General features: G+C 40.8%; 3 protein-coding genes across 3 annotated transcripts; 1 reads left to right on the forward strand and 2 right to left on the reverse strand.

Moving 5' to 3' along the window:
- The first annotated feature begins 879 nt into the window (after positions 1–879).
- LOC131887727 (uncharacterized) lies at positions 880–4066 on the forward strand. Its single transcript, XM_059236396.1, has 2 exons — positions 880–2424; positions 3016–4066. The coding sequence occupies exons 1-2, from the start codon at positions 976–978 to the stop codon at positions 3889–3891; spliced, it is 2325 nt and encodes a 774-aa protein (XP_059092379.1). The 5' UTR covers positions 880–975; the 3' UTR covers positions 3892–4066.
- A 276-nt stretch (positions 4067–4342) lies between these two features.
- On the reverse strand, positions 4343–8625 carry LOC131887733 (SET domain-containing protein SmydA-8-like). Its single transcript, XM_059236402.1, has 2 exons — positions 8417–8625; positions 4343–7371 (listed from the first exon to the last, which is right to left on the reverse strand). Exon 2 carries the CDS (start codon positions 6769–6771, stop codon positions 5323–5325), a length of 1449 nt encoding a protein of 482 aa, XP_059092385.1. The 5' UTR covers positions 6772–7371; positions 8417–8625; the 3' UTR covers positions 4343–5322.
- A 32-nt stretch (positions 8626–8657) lies between these two features.
- LOC131887725 (uncharacterized) lies at positions 8658–13031 on the reverse strand. Its single transcript, XM_059236394.1, has 2 exons — positions 11569–13031; positions 8658–10132 (listed from the first exon to the last, which is right to left on the reverse strand). The coding sequence occupies exons 1-2, from the start codon at positions 12836–12838 to the stop codon at positions 8805–8807; spliced, it is 2598 nt and encodes an 865-aa protein (XP_059092377.1). The 5' UTR covers positions 12839–13031; the 3' UTR covers positions 8658–8804.
- Positions 13032–17411: the final 4380 nt, after the last annotated feature.

A 17411-nucleotide genomic window follows, 5' to 3' on the forward strand; every position in this document is an offset into this window, starting at 1 on the left:
CATCGCACTCTCTAAGAGTTGCTTCCTCTATGCTTTCCAGATAATCAGGGTGACCAGATCAAAGAAGAATTCTTCTCATTTTGCTCCGGATCAAGATCGTCCTGAATTATTTCATGATGTCTGTCGCTAGGATTACTTTACTTTCGTCATTCACACTTTCAAGTTTTTGTTGTTTTTTTTTCTCCAAAAAATCTAGAAGAGGTCTTTTTTTTGGGTTTGGTTTTACACGGGCTTTTCTAACCGCTACAGGGAATGTAATCCCCAGTACTACTAAAATGAAAGATTATAATTCGTCTATTTATTACCTTTCAATTTTTATATGATATTTGGTCTACCAACGAATTTGAGTTGGCAAACTGAGCTAATCCTTGAATGTAGGGTTGATCTGGAATGATATCTAAAAATTTGTTCAAGTCTGACTTGAAAGATGCTACCGGATCAACAAGGCCTACGTATTCCCTACGAATATCAGAGGGAAGCAAATTAAACAATGAAGGAGCCCGAGAAAGAAGAGATGTGGACTTCATTGTTCGAACTAGCCTGGATTCTCGAAGACTTGAAGGTGCTCTCAAAACGCACATTAAGCCTCTACGGTCACTAGAATTAACCCTAAACCCTGGGTTGGGACAAAGCTCATTTGAAACATTCACAAGTCAATCAATATGCCGTGAAAAAAAGTATATTTGCAGAATTATTTTCACGTGGACCTTGTTTAATGGGCTTTTATCTGGCGAAGCAGCGTTCTTTTAATGTTTTCATCAAACTCAACAATGACGTGAACGAAGATCCCGTTGAGCTATTTGGAAAAAGATCTGTCTAACCTGTTGAGTACAGTGAAAAAAATGATCACCCTGCTGACTAGAACAGCCAACTGGTTTATCACTTCATGGATGATCAGCTTACAACCCTACATTTGGGACGAAAACCTGTTGAGGTGAGAACCCAAAGAAGTACTCGCTTTGAAAAACACTAGTAATGGCCAATTATTGTGGGAGGACCAGCTCCGAGGACGCGCCCATCAAAAGTTACCGTGCCCGCCTTGCGCGTGTCAACGCCAGTGAGACCTCGTCCTCGATTTCTTCCTCTTCCCCGCCCATGTACCCTGCCTGTGCTCGAGGACCTACCCACAAATCGGCTCTAACCATGACCCTGCCCACCACTTTGAATCTGTCTCAAATCAGCCACACCAACAAGTTCATCCAGGTTCCGGCAGAGGCACCCATCTCAGAGCCGGGCAAACTCTTAAGGAAAATCATCTGGGAGTCGGAGATCCCTCCTCCCACCGATGGTTTCGTTCCTTTTGTCGCCGTTCACGCCCATGGGGAATATGTGGCATTTACTCAAACCCGCGGACCCTCTGGAATATCAGCCGAATTGGGCGAAGATTTGAGGGAGGTTGTTTGTCTTTATCATTGTGCCTCGCAAAGAAAAGGTGATTATCGCCATGTCAAGGGTGGAATTGTCGACATGGCTTTTGCCCATCTATCCCATCGAATCTTGTTGGGAATCTTAAATGACATTGGAGAGGTAGTAATCGGTGAAATTGGACCCCGATCTGAGAGTTCTGGATCCCTCCACTTGGATCTGGTGTTGCAAATCAACCCTTCGTTTGAGATTTTGGCACCCATTACTCACAGAAGGATGGCCTGGACTCCGTTCATCATTGACGAAGACGAGCCTGCCGGAACTGAGGTGGCACGTGCTCTAATTGTGGCGGTGGCGAGCAACTCCGTGGTTGATATCTTCAATCTCTCCGAACCCCTTGAGTTGCTGAAAAGACAGGTTGTGTTGGACACTGAATTGGTCCAATATCGAATTCGGATCAATTTGAATTGCGTTGCCACGCGTTTGAAGATCAGTCCGGACGCCTCTGCAGTAGTGGTAGCCACGGTCAAACGAGAATTAAAATTTTATATTTTTGATTTTGACCAGCCTATTGGCCAACAACTTGAATGTCCGTATCCTTGTCCTAAAATTGGCGAAGACTCTGCTGTCATCTCCAGTTTATGGTTTCCTGATGATCATGCCTTCACTCAGACTACAGCTTTGTTTTGGAAACATATTGTTTTGGCTTATGATCTAAACTCGAAAGTATGTCTGTACTCGTGCGACACTTGGCAATTGATACAATCCATCAAGTTTCCGACGGTTTCTGGCGGATTCCATATGACAATGGCCACTAGTGGAGACCGATTCGTTCTATTTTCTCCCGAACATTCCAAGCTATACGTGGTGCACCTAGAAATCACTATCAAAGGAGAGGAATCTGAAGCCTGGTTTTCATCTGTAAGAGTAATTGAAATGCCAGTCCGATTCAAGATTATCATCGTTGCACCAAACTCCACCATGTCCAACACCAAGGTCCTCGGATTCTATGGTAACGCCTTGGAAATGGGGATCATTCCTCATGGAATTAAAAACAAGGTAGGATTTGAATAATGCATGAGACTATTATGATCTGTCCGCTTAATTGGGATTGATCTCGATGCAATATTTAAGCCTTTTAAGTAACTGAGATTATGTTGAGGGTTTATCTTGTTTTCAACATTCACCTCCCTATGCTATGCACATTAAATGTGATTTCCCGCCCTCTAGATACGTGAACTAGGTTATTGATAAGCTTTAAGGTACCCTGTGCTTTCAAAACATCTTGCAACCGCTATTATATATATTGTTCTCTACTTTTTTATGTTTCTCGCACTATCGAAAAGCTTTGGGTTGATTTCAAAAGAATTTACATATCTCTATAACTTTACACAAACTAGATTGTAGAATTATTAGCCAGGATCAGAGGATTGAGCCTTGGTCTGCCATTTGATAGCGTTTGATCCACATCAGATTGCTTCTTTGTCTGTGGGTATGGTTAAGCGCCTCAAAGTTTCCTTGATAATTGATGAAATGTAAGATAGATATGGAAGGCGACATTTTTTTTTAATATTTGATTGTTGCTAAGAAGTATAGGCTGATAATATTAGTGAAAAAGTCACGTACGTACGTATTGTTCGTTTATTTCAGAAGTCAAAGTATGTCACATTTGAAGGATATGACACTGGTTCAGAACTTAAAATCAAAGCTCCGAAGAGAAACCAAGACCTGCAAGCTGTCAAACCTAAAGAAAAGTCTCCTCAACTCTCTGCAGTAATTGGCCAAGAATGGAACCGAGATACAGTCACTGGCACTGCCACCGAGGACCTTCCACAAAAACCCGTTGAGCAAGCTACGAAAAGAACCTCCAAAACAACCAAAAGAGAGGCCTTGTTTTACGATTTTAGCGACACTCTTAGAGGCACTATAACTGAAGAAGTGCAAAAGAGTGCACTTGCATTGAGTTCCAGCATTAAGGAGTTGGTGGAAATGTTCTTCAAAGATCAAGAAAAAATACTCAACGTTGCTGTGGAGCGCAATATAGAACCATTCACCCAAAAAATAGTCGAAGTCAGTGCGGCGTCGACAAAAAAGGACGAAACGATTGTGTCTCAGTTCAGAGGTCTCCTCGCCAAAGGTCTTGATAGCCAGGCATTGAGGCTTTTATTAGAATATCCCCATCTCGCGATCAGAGGGGTATTGGAAATGGAATTATTCAAGAAACTCCAAAAGCGCGAGTTAGACAATGATTCCGACCTGTTATTAAAGTTATGTCTAACCTTGGTGAAGGATTTTGCCATCTTTCCAACAGTACTGACTGAGCTCTTCGAAGAGGTAGCGGTCGTGGCCAATAGAGGCGGTGGTCTCAAATCTCAAGACGACCATCATCGAGTCTTGTTTGAGATCTTGGATACTTCTGATCGTTTTCTACTGGACAACCCTAACTTCCACAAAGAACGAGAAATGAGGCGAATGCAAATGGTCGTAAAATCTGTGCTAAATCATCAAGTGTTGAAGAATTGTTAAATTTTGCCGTATCCCGTGATGTATCAGTGAGACGTTCGTCTCGTTTGTTCAAGTGAAGTTAATATGCGTAAAGTGATTATTAGAACATTGGTGTTTTTTCGATTCGAAAAGAATTACAGTTTGGCAAAAGTTACGGAACTGCGGCTATTCAAATATATATTGTAAATATCGCTTATTAACTGCTGCTTCGCCACCAGAGCCGAGTTTTTTTAAACCCTTGTACCTCTGAGTTAAGAGTTGGACGGTAGCCAGAATGTGCATCCCCTAACCTCTTAAGGGAGTTCAGTTTCATACCGGTTAACGCCCAAGCCCTTAGCTTCGAGGTACGAGCTTTAAAAAGCAGGCCTCCGAACCACTAGGCATCAGCCAGGAATATGTACTGGGAGCAAGCCAGACAAACACGTTTTTAGAGCTGATAAGTGGTAGTTCAAGAAGGACGAAATACATGGAGAACTCTGCACAGGCGTTCAGCTGCGTACTTTTATTTTGTCGGATCACAGTTTAGTCAGTTATCTTGTCTTGAAAATATCGATTAGGTATAAGTTGAAAGAAGTCACATTTCAAATTTCACCAGCATTGGGGCTTGGCTTGGCGAGAAACAGTAAATTAAAATTTGGTACTGTCTTTGTACTACCGCGGCCCATTCGAAGGAAAATTGACACCAGGGATCAGAAAGGACGATTGTGGTGACCCAAGTTCGTGCCTCGTAACAATGAATGTAGCAGGTCTCAGAATGCCCTCAGTTCTACAAGAATCATTCAATCGTTCTGAAAATTCTTGTATAGAGTCCTCCCCCAATACGAGTGCTCTCGTTTCGACCTTTTGCAAATTTGATAGACTGATTGAAGCCCAAATACACGAAACACTTTCAAGATGTGGCTGAAAAATCGACTCGCTCAGAGTTAGCATTGTGATACTATCTTCTACAAGTGGAGTGTTTGATGGCGTCGACCCAAAGGTCAGTGAGTGGATTCATTGCCACATCGCTGTCAGCAAAGCAAGAGATGATTTGATCTTCTTTACGAATTCTTGCAGCCTTCTGAAATTTTACAAGTTCGTGATCTTCTCCGGCACTTTCGCAAAAGTTTGAAGGCATTAAACATAGCCGGGATCCACACTGTTTTCTCAGGCTTTGAACCTCTTTCTAATATCATTGACAACTTGGCGGCTGATTCCCAGGTTCTTTCCAATGAATGAGACCCCTATTCCGCGTGAGATCATTTCGATCACAACTTTTCTTTTGACATTAACAATGATGCCGTGCGTTCTTTAAAAAAAAATATATGTATCAAAACATTGTCTGGATATAAAATTCGGCCCTGACCAAGCCTAATATTAATCAGACGACAAATCATCATGGTAAATAAGCTAAATGGATACTTTTGAGTAGCCACATTTGCGGAACGCCCTGTACGAACATTGTAACGATATCTATTTGACCTGATGACGTTTTAACTCCTCGGGGCAATTAATATCATGTTTCAAAAGTTTGGTTGCCAGACTCAACGATTTTTCAAGCTCTCCTATTAACCAATCCGTTCTTTCATATTCGTCACTTTCTTGGACTCCATTTTGACAAGTTGTCTTCAATCTTTGCATGTGGGCCAATCTTATGACGAAAAAGCATTGGCGTTGATATTGCAGAAACCCCATTTGCCTTGAGTTTGATCCATCGATTCGATCTAGGAGGTTGATTACTTCCTGGTTCAATTGTAATCTACGCTTCCACGTCTGAAGTTTGTTCTCACGGTTGAGATTTGATAGCAGTTTTTGTTTCAGATCAATCACAAGAGAGTGGTTGTCAGAGAGTGCCTTCAAATAAATCCCGAGGATATTCTCTAAAGAAGTCGAATCACTTTTTCTTAGGGCCTTTTCTTGTTTTAGGCTCAGGGCGGTCATGAGGCACTGGACCTTCTCTTTTGTCGTTTTGAATGAGCAGTTGTCACAAGATGGTAGATCGTTATCTACCAAGTGTCCTTTGATACATTTTGGACAACGAAGAGAGCTGAAATGAGTCCCAAACTCCGTGGGGTCTTCACATCTTGTACAGGTGCATGTAAAATGTTTGGATCGTTGCAATTTCTCGCGCCTCTCCCGAGTATTCAAGAGTGGGCTAACATACGTTATGGTGAGCTCTTCTCCTGAACGTATCGTTCTACGGGCGGACAACCTGGCCTTAAATTGGGTGTCGAAAATGACGCGAGTGCTGGGCCGGCAATCATGGTTGATTAATGACACCAGGGTATATAGGGCTCGAATTTCGCGAGACACTCCAAATCTGAAAGCATTGCTATCGAAGATGCCACAAACCTGTCGAATTTCCTCTTGAGTCGTTTCGACAACTGCCAGTTGTTGAATGGCGAACCAAACGAGAGCTTGCTGTCTTTGCAATATCGCGCAATTCCTTCTTTCGTTAAGGTGATGTTCTAGCTGGAGCAACTGGCCCCATTTTGGCTTGTCTATGAGCTTGAGGATCAAGGCCCTCACTGGCGCAAGCCAAGACCGAGTGGACAAAAGTACTTGAGCGCTAATCGATGATCGAGATTTCGCCAGGAGTGGGCACTCCATTCTCAAGTGCCAAATTCCTGATGATTGATTCAGGCATTTTTCGGAACAAATGGGAAGGCTGCATGATTCGCATTGATTGTAAGTCGTGGTACCCAATATTTTGTAGCACAAGACACAACAAAACTCTGAAGTTGGATCATTCGAGGGGCCCAGAACGAGGGGTTCCTCGAGGAAGACTAATTGGTTCTCGGAGCAATCGATTTTGGTGATCACACCCCTGCCTGAATGTGGATTCGTTCGGACTTCCAACAAGCGGTTGATATCGTCACTTAATTGAACGGATCGAGAGATATCTCCTAGAAAGTTCTCCATATCGGGGATCGAACGACTGACTTGGAACGCTTTCAAATTCTTAAGTCTTGAAAGTCTGTGACTTTCACGAGGGCTTGTGCCTCTCACCACTTCACTTTGTCTGCCTGAAACAATACTCCATATTTAACCCGGACCTTCTTGACGCGAGAAAGCTATGTATTTCAATTACAGGGCGTTGCTCTTTTGATCTTAGTACCGGATCCTAACATCTTGTGGTGCCGATGGATGATCGCCAATGCTAACGGGCTTTCTCTTCCTCTTCCAAGATAGCATGTTTAGGCCGATGCATCCAATACGAACAATGATGCTGATAAACCCAATCACACCGGCGGCTTTAAGATGTTTGGTATTCCAGAGCAGCGAGGATGACCGCGATAGAAGAAGAGACGCACCAATGAGATAGAAAAGTATCCACAGAGCATCGGCTCCCATCTCAATCAAGGGGGTTCGAGGACAGATTTGCGTGACATGGCACAACGTGAGGAACATGATGAGTCCATTAACCAAGAACGAACTGATTGTGACAAACATGAAGTATTGGCTAGCCCGATCAGGACGGAATTGCACCAGAATGCAGATCAAGGCCGCCAAGTCCAACACCTGGAATGAGATGGAGTTTGTTTCCCTTTGAATGGTGCGTTTGTGTCTTTGACCCTTGGCTGACGAATGATTTCGTATTGTCTCCTTTAGGAAAAGATGACCAATTTTGACTTTTACAAAGTCCAATATACGTAATCAGCAAACTCAATCAATGGCGCTGAAAAAGCCAAAGTTCCTTGCTTTTTCATTTGCCTTTTTCATTTGGGTTTTCGTTATACTTTTGAAGAAATATGCCTAATAGGTAAACTTTGTTCTTAATGCTGTTTATGAAATTAGACAAATTTTGTTTTGTTCCTGGCAGATGCCACACTTCTGATTCTCAAATTCGAAATGAGAGGCTTGCTTGGAAATCATTGTTATTTTTCCATACTATATAAATACTTTTTCTTCCTTATCCCTCATGCCTTGTAAAGTCAATCATAAAAATGTTCGGAAAATCCATCAAACACTCTACCAAGTCGAAGGAATGAATAGTGAAACTGTTAATATATGTATGTCCACTGGTTCCACTACGGAAATCTAGATTAGGTGTCAAGATTTTCATATGTTTCCGTAGCCGCCAGTTTCTGTTACAAAGAAGACCACACTGTCTGAAAAAGAGTTGAATAAAGTATCTCCATGTGCAACGACGTAGAAGTCTTAGTCCTCCATTAGCTTGTCCTTTACGACCTCTAAAAGCAAATTCAACAGAAACAACCTGCACGGTCAATTTCCAAAGAGAATTTCTTTTTTTATAATTTCCGTACTAACAACGTTTTGACAGCCATGGTCAAGTTTTATTATCCACCTGTTATTATTTTGTTTTATTATCAACATAACGTTTTCTATCTAAAAACATATTAAACGCTATCTCACGCTAACCTACCCCTAATTGGAAACATTTGGGAATTTTCGTCTCGAGGAAACAGCGAACATATGTATATTGCCTGTTCGTTTTCATTATGTTTGTCAGTTGCTTTTACTACTAATAGCACAACTTTTAAGGATCCAGTTTTTTTCCGAGACAATCTCGATTAATCCTTAACAACTGTTTTTTAGGTCTCACCAAAAGTGACGAACGTGTTATCCCGGAGGATGTTTTGAAATAGTTCCGAGCCAATAACGGGAGATCCGGACGTGATTCATTATTCGCTGACACAGTTGACATTGGTTCATCGATGGGATCCATTTTAAGCTTCGATCGCAAAACACCCACCTCATCAAATACTAGTTTCCTTTTGAAGCAGAGAGCACAATATCTAGTATGCACGAGTTGATAATGAAATGATCTCCGTGAGAGAGCGATCTAAGTGATTGGTTATTGTTTTTATCTTGTGTGGTTTGATTAGATTTAGAACAAAAAAGAGAGCGAGAGAGTACTTGAACACCGTAGAACTCAAAAGATAGAAGTTTGCCGCAACAGTGTTTAAAGTAGCATTGAAGATTTGATCTGTTCACCTGAAGCGACGTCTGTTATCTGGAGTAGGAATCTTTTGGGCTTTTAAGATAGTGAACCTGTCGATCTTTGGTTGCTTCTTTCGTTGACCATAACCTAGCGGAACAATTTTTACAGGATTGGAAAATAACGAGGAAGACTGCCGCCTGTTGTCAGAACTCCCCCTTGAACTCGACGAAGAAGGGGGGGAGGAATTGCGATCCTCCTCTCCGAACGCGTTTTGCAAGATTTGGAGCAATAGCAAATTCTGATTGCGCAACTCCTTCAACTCCTTTAGCTTGACCTTCTCACTTGAGTCCTCTTTTGTCAAGATATCTCTCCAACGGTTTTGGGTTCGTTTGGATGTCGTTTGTCTATTGACTTGCCGTGGAGCTTGCATGCTCTGCTGATTGGACGTCGTTGAGCCTCCGCGATTCGGTTGGCGATTACCACCTGAAGTCTCCGGAACTGCGTACTTATTCAAATCCGCATGGAGTAGTAGCGATGGGGGCAAGTCAATGGGTCCGCTGCTGGAGATGGTTTGAAGCAAAGGCTCCGCCTGAGCATCGGCCGTACGAATTTCCACTCCTGTATTGAATAAGGATGCAATGGCACTGGGTGGCTTCAAGCTCGATTGCAAGCGAGGTCTCTTTGGTTCAGAGAAAGGTGTTATGGGCGTGGTGGTCATGATGCGATTTCGAATGGCTGGGCGGTTCGATATGGAGCTAGAGGGCATTCTGTCAGAAGCTCGGTTTCTCGTTGGCCGTCTGGTTCTTCGAGTCGGGGGTTCTGTGGGGCTTGTAGGGGTAGATGTTGTCCTTGAAGTAGGGCGTTGTAATTGAACATAGCTATTCACGATGGTCGGGCGAGATGCCTTATTTCGGCCAGACAACACTGGGTTCAAGTTCCGTATGTCGGTATCAAAGTCAAATTTGGGCATCTTGTAGCTGAAAGTATGTAAACTATTCAATCGATTTCTATCATTGCTCTCGGTCGTCGTAGCTTCAACGCCGTCCTGAGGGAGTGAAGAGTGCCTTTGGTCTTGATGGACGGGTCCAGAATCTTGATATGGATGCTTGACGGGGGACTTCAAGCCTCCAGTAAAAGGGGTGGCTTGGCGATGCTTGATGAAATTCTTTTCTGCAAGGCTCAAATCGGGAACATTGGAGCCAGCTCGGTGATGATTGAAGTCGGCGTGAACGTAACGGTCGTGGTAATCGTCATTCTTGCTTGGATAATGGAGTTTATGTTTTTCGTGATGAGGGTGTTTGTAGGTTGGCCCTAGATCCACTGCAAATGGGGATTCCAAAGGCTCGGAATGGTACGGAGGCTCCTCGTGGTACTCGTCTGGAAATATGTGAAACGTTTGTTTCGCTCTGATTTGAAAGCTTCTCAACTGTAACTAATTAGTCACGTTGTTTGTTGAACTACTCGTACTTCACAAGCTTATAGCTTCCTACCAGAGGCAACTAATTACCTCCTTTTAATACTAGGTTTCAGTGTTCACCACTGACAGGAATGCGAAATGTGAAAGTCAATTTCCGAAGAGGACTGGTAACTTTGCCCAAACTTGGAATATCAAATAGATCTGTGGGAATTTTCTTCAATAAATTATTGCAAAACATGAGGTGGGTTGGTCTACAATCAGGTTGAAAAAAATTATTGCTTGTTTAGACTTAGCTCTCTCTATGATTGTCAAGAAAACATTTTTGAACAGTCTTTTGAGATCATAAAGTTCATCTGCCCGTGGTTGCTGACTTTTTGCTCAGCTGTACACTTAATTATGTAGCTTTAGAATCTCTGAAACGTTTTGTGTTGTAATTAGTCTTTCGGTGTGTCGATAGTTTTACGATCTTCCCAGAGTTGCTCGGCACACAAACCAATGACATGACTTGATAAATGAATCGAATGAAACAACAACGACGCTAAATGTGTCTTTTGAACTCTATCTTTCTACCTGTAATCTAACTGAAGGCAGCTAATCGGCCAATCCGCTTAAAGTGTGTCTTTTGAAAGACGCGCACTACCGATCCAGGTAAGTTGTTTTAAGACAGTAATACTTTGTTGATTGATCTTGATACTGAAAATATATGTTATACTGTACAAAAGACAGTATTGGTTAAGATATATCAATCACATTTCAATGAATGAATTCAACATATGTTGTAGTACTTTGTGTTGGCTAAGTTGATCGATAATCTTGGAAAAAGTCTGACTCCTGGACCGATTTTCGTCCAGTAATTTGAAATTTCCATCGAAGGCATCCAAAATAATCGTTTATCTTTGCAAAATATTTCTGAAAATTTTAGATTTTAGATCAGCCCTTTTGCCGCAAAAACTTGCGTATTTATGAATTATCTACTGATCATTGTTATTTTCCTCCCGAAAAATCTAGATTCTCAAGCTGACAGACAAAAAAACAGTGAGTGATGGACGTGTCAAAAAACGTGAACGAACGTATGGCGTTGCATATTCACTATTCAACCTTATGCATGCAATATAATGTTTGGAAAGCCACATTGGATTGCTTCGACTTGTGCGTTTACTATGGGCAGGATTTTTTTTTTTGTTTTTTTGCGAAATTTTCCCATGCTTTTACTAACATACGTGTGTGAATGGTGACATAATTTCTGCTCTTTTTATGTCCATGTGTTCGCATTTCGTTCTCACCATTAACCCTTAGTGAACCCTTTCTTCGCTAATACCGGTATTTGCAGTTTTGAAGCTATCACACAATATCTCGATTGGCCAGATATGCATTTTGTCTTCTTTTTTATACGTACCCGAGTGGAAAAAGAAGGGTGATTCAATGAATGAAAAATTAAGGGGAGCCTTTCGAGGAACTTGTTCTGTGGTCACAAATGGGGAAACCGCCAAATAAGCTGTGGTGATGTTCTCTCTCTGAGGGGACGATGGCGATGGTACTTTGTTAATCGGTCGGAAATACTGTAACTTGTGCTCGGATGAGGCCTTTTGGTAAAGGAATGGGGACACAAAATCGGTTCCCCCGGGACGGGTTAGAAGATATTTGTCTGAGCTCAGGCCAATATGGGATGAAGTAGGTTCTGGTGACAATGACGATGGTTTTGGGTTGGGGTTTTGGAGCAGTTCTTGCAATGTGATTTTGGATTGCTCCGGTTTGGATGTTAGCATTTTTAATGTAGGAAATGTGGGTTGTGAGCTGCGGGCGAAGGTGCTGGTCTCTTGGGCGCTAATACTTTTCGTGGGGATAATGTCCGATTCCGTGGAGAAGGTGGTTGAAGTGGTCTGTTCTGTTGTTGTGGTGGTGGAGGATGAAGTTGAAATAGTTACTGTCTTGACTGTGGTCCGTTCAACTTGATGTGTTTTATTTGAAGGAAGGGACAAATCGAGTTTGCTGGTGGTCCCAATTGTTGGTCTTAATGTGGCAGGAGTGGTGAAGTAGGCCTTAATGCTAAATATCTTGGAATTTTGGTTACCATTATTGATCGTTTCTGAACTTTCACTACTTTCGTCTTTTGTGGTAAATTTGCTCAATTGCGGGTAGAAAGTCGAGGTGTCAATGACCGTTCGTTGTCGAAGAGTTTCGTCAACAAAGCTGGAAATGATGCTCTGTCTTTGGGGTGGAATGATCTCTTTTCGACGTTCAGGCTCTTTTCCACTCATCCTGATGAACGTCTCTTCGAATACGTGTCCTTTGTCGACTTCATAGTCATTGATTACGAAGTAGTTTAGCATATATAAGAGCTCCTCTCTCACACTGGCGTCTTCGATTTGGGTCAGATCCGGAGAGTACAGGTCCAGAAACTGATTCAGAAGACGTGTGGACGTCTTTGGTTGGAAAGTGTATCGATTGCGGTTCTTCCGGCTGTTTTCAACAGTAGACCACCAACTCGGATCGCTCTGCACCTTTGAATTATCCTTCGCGTTGGAACTGGCATTGGACCTGAAGAGCTTCTTAAGGGTCAAACTGTTTAAGGGAACATATTCTGTGGGCCTCTGGGCGTCCACTATTCCATTTATCACAAAACACGCTGTTGCCAAAATCAACAAATTCCATGGAATTTGCTCCATATTCTCCCTTGCTAACTGATGAGTGATGACTCTTTGGTTGTGTTAGCTTTAAGATCGTTTCAATCAATGCCAAGAATGGACTGAGCTGAACAGATTCCGCGGGAGCTTTTTCCGAACTAGAACTCCGTGACGCGGACTTTGGTAAGGGTAAAGAGAACATGAAGCAACGGTAAAAGGGAAACTGTGCAAAGCTTCAATCGCCATTCATGCGAACACGACACAAGACGAGGAAAGGAGCAAGAAGTTGCCAATAGAACTGCCCACCAGCGGCAGCACCCACTACACCAATCCAACCAGACGAAGAAGAGCCATCCTCATTTTCAAGTGCATCTCAAGATATCCGTATAACCAGTACAGATGGAGTATACCGTGGACTGCGGAGGGTTTGGAGAATCGGCAACTCATCCACTTGAACAGGACTGCAAGGTTGCCCGGATATTTTGAGGGAAGGACTGTATGCAATTGTAGAGAAACAAGAGTTATGAAAATGTGCCTAAAATTCTTTGGCTTTATATACGTACATCCGAGGGTACTGTAAGCTTGATACACTGGGCTACCTTATACTCAAATAACAGCTAATACAATCTTCACGATCAAAACATATAGTTTATGTTAAAATTAGTGTCATTTAACGCTGTTCAAAAAGCTACCTGAATGAGGGTTTTCCAATCTTGTCAACTAAAAATGGAACAGTTTGTAGCTTTTTGTGAACTTGGTAATGAGGTCAAATTCACCTCAAATTCACCTTCAGTGCTAGGATAAAGAAACAAAATCTCAGACTTCCTGCCTTTCTGAACAATGAAACCAGACATTTTATAACTCCTAAAACCAAACATTTCAAGATGCTGCAACTGAAGATTCTTCATTTTGCGCATGTTTATTAAAATAGGCTTATCTGCTAGCTTTTGAACCATTCTTGTTTTTATCCAAACACCCGTCATTTTTAGTACATATTGGACATAAATGCCAATATTATTGATGAGTGTGTTTTAGGTAAAAATCACTGATAATTGCGCGTTTGATTGGAACTTGCTATTTCTTTTTATCTGTTTGAGGTTCGGTTCTCAAAAAAAACTTGTTATTTCAAAAATCTCGCCACATCCCTTTGTCGACCTTGTTCCAGGTGCATTTTGTTGTAGAATTACTTTGTTACGCGCTTGATTGCTAAAAGAGAAGTTTAATAATTGACCTTGAGAAGTATAGGGGAAACCAAACAACTGACATCATTTTATGGATAAATCATAGACAAGTTGCCAAGCCAGTTAACACCATGGAATCTGCCAGATTGTTTTGAGTCAATGGTACTCTGATACTGAACAAAGATTAGTAAGGTGTCAAAACCACAACGAAGATGGCATTACTTGGAAATTTGTAGCACAGGTCACTCCACTGTTGAAAATAATGTGGATTATATTTTGAGTTGGATGCGGTGTTTGTCTAAGCTCTCAGCCTACAAAATGCTCAAAATCAGCCCGCAATTCTACATTTTTCCTTACATATCCCGTACCTTATATGACTAATGGGTAATAAGTATTTTCACCAATGGCATCAACCGATAAATTACCCGAAAGCTTTCTGGACAGCCCTGTACGTTTCACGGCTCCACAAGTGAAGAACCAGATCTTCGTAGAGTAGGTTCACAATAGTGGTGCGATATTGAATCTGGGGCTTGTTTTAGTGACAGATGGGAAATGGCTAACCATAGTTTGAGCGGAGAGAAACCATTACCAACGCCAAGCTTGCTCACCGAGTTGAATTCAACAAGCTTTCATTTTGACTCTTGAAATGATGCGTCATATGAATTTCACTTTCGTCCCATAACACCAAATTCAGAGTGACGAGGGCCAAAGATGATTTTCATTAATTCCTCTGCTTCGGAAATTTTGGTGATATTAATTGACCGATGATATGTGCATTAAACACATTACAAATTTCAATATCGGTGCAAGGGTTTTGATCATTAACTGCCAATCAGAAGTCCACTGCACCGTACTTTGATATTTACAAAATTAGGATCAAACCCAATATGGTCAATAAAACATCTAGAAAAATCATCGATTAACCATAACCATTTTGACTTTTCAGCAGCTAGTGGACAAGAGAAGTCAGTCTATGTTCCTGGTTAATTCCAGTTGTCTTTTTCATAAAAGCAAATAAGTACCTTGCATTGTGCACACTTGTAAATATCAGGGCATTAGTCGTTCCTCAATAAAAGGAATGAATTATGGTTACAATTACTCTGGTCAAAAATGGTAATTCATTACATAACCGTTTCTCGAAAAAAATGTAATGAGGTTACTCGTTACTTTTCCTAAGATTTAGATGACCAATATCTCTTAACGCGTAATATTTGAAGAAATTGTGTCAATATTTTTCACTGATGAGCATTGGCATTTAATTTTGGTATAATCGTTCAAAATGTATTGCATCATAATGTTTTGAGGAGTCAAGATAGGGACCCTGGATGAGGTAATGATTGTTGAAGGTTTGAAACACTGTCGCATAATGATTTTCGCTCCTTGACAATTGCGCTGAACCAGGTCTTCAGTCCAACGGAATATGATTGAGAAGATGTAAACAATAAAGTAGCAAATGCGACAAGATTTAAGCCGAGAACACTCTCGGAGTAGTTCAAAGCAAGCACAATTTTCAGCCCTTTCATTGTTCATAATATCCCAGATGGAAATAGCAAAAATGGCAATTTGTATTGGACGTTAAGTTTCCCAGCTGTCATGAGATAATTGACAAATTGGAGGCCATTCCGGAAGTCGAAAAAGGAACGAGTAACAAGTATTTCTCTTAGTTTTTGGGTCGTTACAATAACACAATTTTAGAATGTATTCAGTTCCTTTTTTGAAAAAACGAACAAACCACTCTAATTTCTTTACTAATGCCCTTGTGAATATCTGCTTATTTTATTTATTTGTTTATGTTAAGCCCTGGGGGCTTTTGTTTTTAACTTTCTATACAGTCTTGTAGAGCTCATCATTTGTCTGCTTGTTGTTGTGCAGACTTTACCTACCAAGGTTTATTTGTAATTGAAGTCATCTTCAAAATACTAGACAGGCAATGAAAGATGATAAACCCTAAGATGATGTATTTGCTTAAAGATAAGTACATGATGGTCAATTTTAATGCTCTTAACTCGTACCCCGCTTCTCTGTTCAAAAACGGAAGTGACTAAACTAAAGATGATATATTTACTTAAAAATAAATGCTTACTAGTTCAATTTTCAACAATATAATTTCTTTAACTCGCTCCCTGCTTGTCCGGGCGCGATTAACATTCGAGTATTGAACTACAGGGACAAATTGGTAGTAATGGTTCCAATAGAATTTATTGGATCAGTGAGCAAGTGAGCTTGCAAATGATTAAATTTTAGATCGAGAATAGATCTAAAGTATGTAGTCGCATAAGGCTTTTCTCCATGAAAGACTCGCCCCTTCCCATTCCCTTTAAAAAATGGGGTGTGGTATCGCTAATATGATAATATTCAAAACCACAGTTTCTTGCGACTTAAAGAGAATTGATGTGTCATAAGTACAGGGTTTTTCGATTTGTTTTAAATGATTGAGGTTTCTGTCGACCAAAAAGTATTCCGGAAAAATCAAATCTAAAGAAAAATGGCATCATGAAACCTCCCCAAGGTGTGGAGGATGTATTTTGGCAAGAGTTTGCAATTTTAAGCAAGGTATCTCTTTCTTATCCTGTAAAGCAAAGAATTTTAAATTTAAAGAATTAGAAGAAAACATTCAGAATATTAACTCGGTAAAACTATAGTTAAGAATGAGCAGGCAGGAATATCTTTTTGTAGCACATGTTATTATCAGGGCTGTTAAAAAATTGTAACAAAGATTGGCAAAAATGCACTTTTCAATGCAACAGACAGGGCAAAATATGCAAGGAAAAATGCAAAATATATTTGTTGCTTGCAATTTGAAGCAGAATCGTACATAAAAATTTGAAAGAGCAAACAATGCGGCAAGTAAAAAAGTAAAAAAGGGCAGCCTTTCTAAAACAATTTTCTAATCTACTGAATCAATAGCCAAAAACATTTGCGTGTTTTGAACAGCGTTGGTTATTTTTATTTTTTAACCGAGCATATGTATCCAACTAAAGCTAACAAACTCTCTCAACGATTAACTAGATTGATTAAATGTTTATTATTGTTCATATAGTTAAAAACAACGAAGCAAAAATTGATTATTGATTATTGTCGATCATTTATTTGGATAAAACTAGTGCATCCAATGGCCAATAACAAGACGGCCAAGAGAGAATGTCAGATTTACATTGGGAAAGTGGCACACCTGCCGCATACGGACCGGTGTGGAGGATTATGTATCGCCACTTCTGAAAGCTGAAATATGAGAGGATAAATTATGCAAGTAACATCAAGAGATGAACTAAGGTATACTGGAGAGTTAAACATTCTTAGCTGGAATGACATTGAGACCTCTTAAACTTTTTCTGTTGCCTTCAAACTAAGTGCTCTGTTTGTATTAGTGACAGAGTAGAATTTGGTGGTCAATTTCAATCAAAAGGAGTCAGAGTATACACTAGAGCATCGTA

Source organism: Tigriopus californicus, chromosome 10 (assembly GCF_007210705.1).
Source record: "Tigriopus californicus strain San Diego chromosome 10, Tcal_SD_v2.1, whole genome shotgun sequence".
NCBI lineage: Eukaryota > Metazoa > Arthropoda > Copepoda > Harpacticoida > Harpacticidae > Tigriopus > Tigriopus californicus.